At 29.9% G+C, this 8,841-nt stretch overlaps 1 protein-coding gene across 1 annotated transcript; it reads right to left on the bottom strand.

Moving 5' to 3' along the window:
* Positions 1-184: 184 nt before the first annotated feature.
* LOC116773998 (uncharacterized) lies at positions 185-6,005 on the bottom strand. The gene is made up of 6 exons (XM_032666603.2): positions 5,851-6,005; positions 4,506-4,579; positions 1,737-1,823; positions 1,293-1,529; positions 733-874; positions 185-598 (listed from the first exon to the last, which is right to left on the bottom strand). The coding sequence occupies exons 2-6, from the start codon at positions 4,572-4,574 to the stop codon at positions 390-392; spliced, it is 744 nt and encodes a 247-aa protein (XP_032522494.2). The 5' UTR covers positions 4,575-4,579; positions 5,851-6,005; the 3' UTR covers positions 185-389.
* Positions 6,006-8,841: the final 2,836 nt, after the last annotated feature.

Below are 8,841 nucleotides of genomic sequence, written 5' to 3' on the forward strand. Positions count from 1 at the left end.
CACACAGCTCTGCACATACGTGAAGAAATTTCAGTAGGATAAAATGAAATTTCATAAAGCCTTGAAACCTCAATAGAAAACTGAGTCTTAGATTTAATTAGAAAATAAGTCAAAAACTTTATTGCAGTTAAGTATGATTGTCTTGTTTGAATACAAATTGCTGGGCGAAAAATAAACACACAGATTTATAAAATTATGTATCTATATTAAGTAAATTAAATACGCCATTACATGTTTCTTAATTCTGGTAAATCGAGCTTTTGTTGTGGAAATAATAAATGATTTATATTAGAATTACATTTAATAGAAATACTTGCAAATACAATTTTTCAGTAATCAAAAAAGTCAAGCTTCTCTTAGTAACTAAGGTCGAGTGAAATACCAAAAATTTAAGAACTCTCTCCTTTTGGAACGGATTCATCATTTTTTTTCTCTTCAATGGTTAAGGTTAGATCTTTTTTTTCATCAACACGAGTCATGGGGCCATTGATTAAACATTCGATATATGATGGTGGCTGGTCCTTTGTCCTTTGGGCGTTCTCGATACGTAATTGTGCAATGTATTTATTTATTACAATCAAAAACAGAGCCCCGATGCCTGTAAAGAAATATTTTAATTCAGTTCATATAAGGAATATATTTTGCAAAAATGTCTTTAATCTATAGGATGTGAAATTAAAAATTTGCTTTGATTACTTCATAAGGAATTGAAAAACTCTTTTATAAACTTACAAATATCCATGAATTTAAGGAACCAATAGCTCTCAGTAGTGAATATACTGTATAGGTCTGGTTGGTACGCGAGATAAAGGATTTCGAATATTAGCTTGACCAAGGATAGGCCAAAGAAAGTGCGCATGCGTTCGGGATCTCGCTGGAAACAAAAAAAGTTTATATTGAATCACATAAACCATTTTCATCAGACATTAGCATTTTCCTAAAAGTGTAAAGTAAAAAACGTTATAAAAATTAGTTAGTACTTTCTTAATACTTCTTAAGCGTATTTGAATACAAGCTGCTTCTCACTAATAATATTTAATATGACTGTAGCAAGCATCTGAATTACTAGAACTCTCACCTGATCTGTAAACGTGTTAACATGTATAATAAATAATCAATTGGCAAATCTTGATTCTGATAAAGAAGAAGACCGAAAGAACTTCAAAACTATTGAAAAAACAGCTAAGAAAGGAATCTACCCCAATATATCTAAGCTCTTTTTATACAAACTTCTTTAGTAGAGCGTCCCCAGCCCACCTGTAGGCTTTTTTAGACGTAGTAATTTTTTTTACCTTATGTACAGAAGCTACGTAAGATGTCACGAACTTCAACCAAATGAAATTAATTAAAAAGTTGAGAACATCTATTCTATTGATGTGGACCATTCCAGGATAGCATCTCGGCTTCGCTGGAATCATGAAATCACTTTTGTAGATACGCATAATGAACGGGAAGGGGTAGAGTCCATGCGTGCCCACGTTAATGATAAGTAGAAACGGCTCCAACCACGGGACGTCTATCGAGTTAAGCTGAAAATAAATAAAATAAAATTGAATTCATTGTTATAATTTTATAATATACTAATAAATATTATTATTAATTTTCTATTGTTTTTCTCACTACTAATACTTTTTAAATAATAATTAATTGTTTATGCATTGTTATAAATGCTATGAAAATAAAGTTAGCTTAAGTTTATCAAAACTTAAAAACAGGTAGCAAACGTTAATACATACACTTTCTTTGTCAACATCACATTCAAAGCCTTTAGTGACTGAAGACACGATGAAGAGGTGTGCCCCGATATCTATGATGCTCACAAACTGAAAACAAAACGTTTATCGTATTACTGCCATCGGTTTTGTGATAACGAGACCCTGACAAATTAAAATATGTTTTTCCTATAAGGCTAAACATTAATTTTCTGATCTATAATAAAAAGAATATTAGGTACGTATACTTAAAATATAATACAAATTCATGTGACGAGACATAAAACTAATATTCTTAGAAGAAAATAAAACTATATATAAACAGTAGGTAGTTTGTTGTTTACCCAAAAATCTAATTGCACATCAAATATTCATACAATTAAGTTTTTATTTCAAACATTACACCTTAATAAAAAATAGTATGGCATTGAACATTTCCTAAAACAGAAAGTGAATGACAAGTTATGCCCTCAAATATGGCGATTATTTAATTAGCATGCTATATAATTTATTGTTTTGAAATGAATATTTATTAATCTATAATAAAGTTATAAAAATGGACGCTGTCATGATAAAAAAAATTCGACTGATCAACGGTTTTTTTCTTGTATAGGTTTACTTCAATATGTACATCATTTAAGATACGTTGAAAATTACTACAACCGAAATATTCACTAATATTAATTATAGCACATAATTTCAGTACTCAAACCGTATAATCTTTATACATCTTTACAAAAATCTCAGCAGACGTAAGAAACCTTTATGTCTAAAAACATCATTATAAGTTAATGATTATTAAATAAACAAAATTAGTGTTTATTATTATGAATGTGTTTTACTTTATGGTTAGATTTCGTATCCGCTACTTGTAAAGGAAGTATGTAATTTAAAACGATTATTCGCATCTACAAAATAGCACAATGCTTTGCATGCGGTCTTACAACGTTCATGTTAATCAACACGTAACTTAATATTCATCAAAAATAAAACTATAATTCTTATATAAATAGGTAATTAATAAAATAAGGTTAAAAATTCACGTTCTATACAAATTTTATTACATAGCTGGGAAGATGTCAGTGATAGAATTAAAATTTTTAAAACCAGTTGAGAACATTAAAATTAATGATTCATATTTATAAGAAGAGTTTGTTTTAATAATGTAATATTATGTTAATTAGAATATGACTGATTGCTGCAAACATTAAGTCTTTTATTTATTCTTCCGAAACAATAATAGTTGAACGAATGCTTCATAATTAAGGACTAAAACTATATATATATAGTCTCTCTATACTGTACTACAGTCAATAACTGCGATAATAAAAAGCTGATCAATGTTGGAATTGATAGTGTTTTGATACGAATCTGACATTTGCAGCTTAAATCGCCATATCTAGTAAATTCTTCTCTTGTTTCGGTGGCCGTAACACGCACAGAGACAGTTTCTGTTTAGTGTTACCCGAACAACAACTTTAAAGGGTAAGTAATTTCATTCAATTAGTATCTCGTGTAGTGCCATCGGAGGTAGAAACTAATGGGACCAAGTAAGTTTACTTGTAAATTGGTTGTTAGAAGACAATTAATAAAGGCATCATGTTCATGTGATATCAATTTACTTTGTCAGTGCTCTGTACTTAGACGCTAACAAAAATATAGCGAAGTCTGTTTTAAAATTTACCTTACATAGAAAACGGAAACCGCAACACTTTGGTGTCACATTAATTGCTAATACCTTTTTTATAGCAGCAAATTTGTCTTTAGATTAATAAATTTGTAATCCAAATGTAAAAAGAGGAAATTCATTTCAGAATATGAGGCTATAAATGCTGTTATACCATTTTCTTTTAGAATGAGGTGCTGTTCCGCTCGAGAAACCCCAAATAGGAAAACACCCAGCTTCTTGCAACCTTTACCTGGACTATATCAGTTAGCTAGTGCTAGAGCAATGTAGGCTTTATTACATTTTTATTTATATTAGCTCTAATCCGTAAATAAATATTAAAATGATTTTGTACACACACATTTTAGATGTCCGAGTGATTTTGTTTATGTCTCCAATAATAGTGAAATATGTACTTCTTAAACTGTGTATAGGTTGGCACTACTGTTAGGAGTTACTTGGATTAAACCTTTTTGTACAGATTCTTTACTAAAAAAATATCCCACTAAATTCCTTATCTTTAATTCCTTAAAAGTTTTCTTTAATGAAATAAAGTGTCTTAACTAATCAATAAATATTAAAATAGTGAAGACTAGCTGCATTTATTCCCTTTATTTTCAACAGTTAAAGCATTTTATACTCGTAGTTATCAATTTGTCGTGACAAATATACGTAAATGCTATACCTAATACCATTACCATAGTTGTATCACAAGTACTAATATAAATATTTTTTACATTTCAAGAGAATATATTATAGAATTTCCAGAAAATTTATCTTTGAACATATTTTTGATATAATTTATTTGATTTTGTTGCCTTTGATTATGTTGTACTTTGTATACTAGGTTTATTAAATGTTACGAAACAGATGCTTTCTGTGAAAATCAGATCATATTTTGTTAATAAAATAAATGAAAATGACTCGCATATTTGATACATTGATATTCTTTATTTCTAGGAATCGTAATTTCTACCAAAAATCCAAACCATCTAGAACCAAACTAAGATAAAAAAGGTTCCATTGTAGATATAATTTTTATTTTAATTAGATTGTTATCATAATAATCATAACTGTAAATCTGACTTAGATTCTAATATATACGATAAATAATGTTTGATGCTTACCAAATTTAAATAGCCAATAACAAAACATTTTGTGCGAAGGCTGAAACACGAATCCCAGGGCATTTTCATTTTACCTAAAATATTTAAAAAATATACGAGTATATTTAGTAGTCAAATTCAGTTCAAAAGAATCTACATATTGTATCATCTCCACTAGTTCATAAAGGATTAACTAGATTATTTACATAATAACAATATCAATAGATTTAAATTACAAATTTAAGTTTATCATTATATATATATTCGCATAATGTAGCCATTGACATTTTCATAGTCTGTGACTTCGCGAGTCTTATAGACCCCGCGGAGGTGCAGACGTTCGCTGCCAAGCTGAGGGCCTCCGATGGCAATTCTCAGGCCCGCATGCTGGCAATGTGCCAGCACGCGGGCATGTTGAGTGCCGTGGGAGCGTTCAAAGCCAATGGCAATTAGTACTTACGATTAGGCGTCCCAGACACCCCTCCTAGACCCTGACAGTAAACATATGACCGACAGTACAGACATAAAAGTCCTCAAGACACACAAGACAACAAGACACAAACACACCGCCTTCGCCGGCGAAGACGAGGTCCCGTTTCTAACACGTCGCTCCGGCGTTCTGCCGTCGGGGGACGTCATGTATTCCAATATCCAAATCATCCTCCACTACAACGACGTCCTAAGCCGAGGTCCGGCCTCTTAGAGGCACCCTTGGGACGGGCGTATCCCTATGTCGGGCCCTTTGGGCCCGAATTAAACGGGTAGGTCCCATCGGGCCGCCCACCCCTCCCGGTGACGCTGTAAAAGCCAATAGGGCTAACAGCTACTGTCAACTCGAAAAAAAAAAAAAAAAAAAAAAAAAAAAAAAATTGACATTTTCAAATCAATAGAGTAGAGGATATGAATTTTTTCTTATCAATTGCAGTGAACATGTTTGACCGACTACTTGATTGAAGGGAATCATTAGTTGTTTAAGATGACGTTTCTATAGACTATGTTTTCTGTTCCACTAATTGTCACTAAATACCGATGTAAGATATAAGGTTAATAGAATTGTCTCATAAAATGTCAATCAGTAATTGACTACAAGCACAATTCAAACATCTGAAGCTAACAGAAACTAAATATAAAAGAGGTTCCATTATGTCTCTTACATGATTAATTTATTTTGTTTCATATAAAAATTTGACATATACGACCTAGAAGAAATTACTAAGCACAGAACGGTTCGCACTTAGGAAAGTAATAATAATTTCCTCACGTCATATTATCCAGTTGAAGAGCAATTAATGTGTAAATATATTGTAAAGAACAGACTTTAGGCAAATAAAACACTAAATTATTTAAAGTTATTTCAATGACTCACCGAACAATGTTATCCCCGATTGAGCACAGAACTATCACAAACATAGACAAACAACAAAACTAACAGTTTGTTAGCTGCCGGTAAAAAGCAATACTGATTAGTGAGGCGAGCTCTATTCAAGTATTCAGTGTTCACTGCGCAGTTGCGCACGCGCATGAGACAATTCGTTGCATGTGTGAGTTTGTGTAGTGTAATAACGGACAGAGAATAAATTGTTTTATTGTAATGCTACCTTTAAATATTTTCAAAATTAAATAGAAATTTCTCTCGATATATTAATTTACAATTTCTTTTAATAATATTTCACTACTTTATATATTGTTACTTAAATGAATAAATAATAATCATGTTTAGTAATGTAGCAAAGCATATAACATTTATAAGAAAGTAATCCATTACAGATTTTTTACAGAAAGAAGTTCATGTAAATTTTGTGATACTACCGTATATTACTCTGTAAACGTGTATATAACCTTCTTAAATACTAAGAATAAGTACCAGACATGTGAGAAGTGAATAAGCTAGGATTGTTAAGTAAAATTACATTGCTGTTTCTGTTTATCAGAACTTTAAAGTATATGAAATAAACGGTGCATGTATGCAAAACTTTTGACAGGCGGTATGTTATCGTTTAAAAAATGCCATCTAGTGTTCGATTACAACGCCATCTAGTTCAAATACAACGAAATGATGGCTGTTAATGAAAGTGGGTAAGCAAGTTTCGTATGTCGATTTCGTTGTGAGTCATGTTGCATATTATGCTACTAATAAAGCATGAGTGCATAATTTATCAATCTTTTTTATTACTTTTAAAATATATTTTCAAAAGAAAGATAATACAATATAAGATGCTTGAAATAAATAACATTGACGTTGCATTTAGCATCGAAGGCATTTATTAATAAATTACTTAAAATTAAATATTTATTTTATTATCTGCTCTATATGAATGCTGCGATTTAAAAATTGGACATTCTTATATGATTTATAGATATAGATAAAATATTTAAATGTAGAAAATAATTTAAAAAATAACTAAATTTATTTTACACTTTAATAAATAATTAATTAAAACCCAGAATATAAAATCCATTATTTTTACAAATTTTGTAAATTTTAAATCAAATATCTTCATAAAAATTAAAAAAAGAAATTAGTAATAATAATAATAGTTATAATAATAATAAAGTCCTTTATTTCCGAAAACTAATAATTTACAAAAGTTTGCATAGAAATAACGTTGAAAGTAAATATAATTAGGAAAGTAAATTTTCCTACTAAATAATGTCTCTTATTTCGGTGTGCCTTACGGCAAAGGCCTCCTCCAGTTCTTTCTGCTGCCTATCTGCTGCTACTCTGATCCAAAAGGGTTCTAGGGTCTATTTTATTTCATCTTCCCATCTTCTTACTGAAAAAAAAAAAGAAATTAATACTGTCATTTGTCAAATTCATTTCAACAACAAAAAGATTCATTTCTTTGCATGATGTTTGCATTTGCATGTAAAATAGTTTCAAAGTTTGTTTTATACTGAAAAAGTTCTCGCCATTTTTAAGCGATCATTTTTCCTTTGTCAAATATATTTCTTGCTTCTAATATAAAGACGAATTATTTATTACTTTTTGATCGTGGGGCCTTGTAGGCAGTTCCTCAAAAAAGACAATTCCCAAAGGATATCCATAAAACATATTAGTTATTATCTGTACCGAATAACTCAGTTTAACGTTAAAATGTTGGTAAAAACTGCTTACTTTAGAAATATAATCATGTAACGAAAATTTATAAAAGTATAATTGAATCTGATTAATATAAGAGTAATTTGTTTTGTAAGTAAATATCAGCAACGAACCATTTTTGGTTGACCTGACTTACCTTAATAATTTGTAATATAACACTACACCACATGACTAATGATCTAAGTTAGATTATTAATGCATAGGAAATCAAGAAATAGGTCACACGATTGTATGAAAATTTTAATTCTATGAACAGATATTTAATTGCCAGTGTTAACTATAATTTAAAATCAGAATTTACGCACTCTTATCTGTACTCGTATTATATTAGCACTTTCGGTATAAACGAAACATCCTTTTTGTCCTTACTCTTCCATTTGGGAATAAGAATATAGTATAAAAATATATATATATAGGAGATGAATGAGATAAAAGCCATTATATCCGTTTGTGTGTGAATTTTTTCAGACAAAGCTGGGCGCAAACAGTAGCGTACGATAAAAATCGAACAGAACTAAAATAGTAACTCCTTTCAATCGATATTTGTGCCAGGTGCGGTATCCGATGCATTAAATATTACAGAACTAGACCTCCTCCTGAATATTATATGATCAACGAATGTACCAAGTGGTGTCGGCAGCTGTCAGTTCTAATATGAAGTTGTTATGTTTATTGTAAGCAATATGATTATATAAAAGTAATTAATTCTTATTATATATATATGAATCGATATATTTCATATCATTCTTAGGTAAGAGAAAATAATATATAATATGGACAGGTATTTGTTTTTGTGGGTACTTTTAAACTAAACTCGTTTTATACAACTAAGTAGTGATGTTTCAATACTTGTTTGAATAATTCCAATATCCCAATAGACACAAATGAGATTCTATAAAATCTGATGTAAATTTTAATGACTGATTTATATGATTATTAAGTTTACTTTTAACACTGTTTTCACAATGTTATTTGCTAAAATAACGACTAAATCATAATTGTGTCCATCATTTTGTTATATTTATGCCTGAAATATATAGGTAGCAAATTTGTTTTTCATGTGATTTTGCTAAATTTATTCTGCAAGGTATGAAAAAAAAACTTCAGTTGTTTGCCAACAATAGAAAGTTAAGTCTCATATTTTTCATACGGTGTTTTATGCTTACATGAATTTGTAAATGTGGATGGAGGGTAACAAATATTTTGAATTATTTTTTTTAAACTGTACCTCTAAAGATTTAAGTGTGAGTTATTATA

This window comes from Danaus plexippus, chromosome 20, assembly GCF_018135715.1.
Source record: "Danaus plexippus chromosome 20, MEX_DaPlex, whole genome shotgun sequence".
NCBI classification, from domain to species: domain Eukaryota; kingdom Metazoa; phylum Arthropoda; class Insecta; order Lepidoptera; family Nymphalidae; genus Danaus; species Danaus plexippus.

Bases quoted from the DNA above. Each gene is read 5' to 3' on its own strand.
- LOC116773998 (XM_032666603.2), bottom strand. From the start codon at position 4,574: ATGAAAATGCCCTGGGATTCGTGTTTCAGCCTTCGCACAAAATGTTTT. The intron at 1,824-4,505 runs GTAAGCATCAAA...TTTTGTTTTCAG, and splicing joins TTATTGGCTATTTAAATTTG to TTTGTGAGCATCATAGATAT. The intron at 1,530-1,736 runs GTATGTATTAAC...ATTTATTTTCAG, and splicing joins GTGATGTTGACAAAGAAAGT to CTTAACTCGATAGACGTCCC.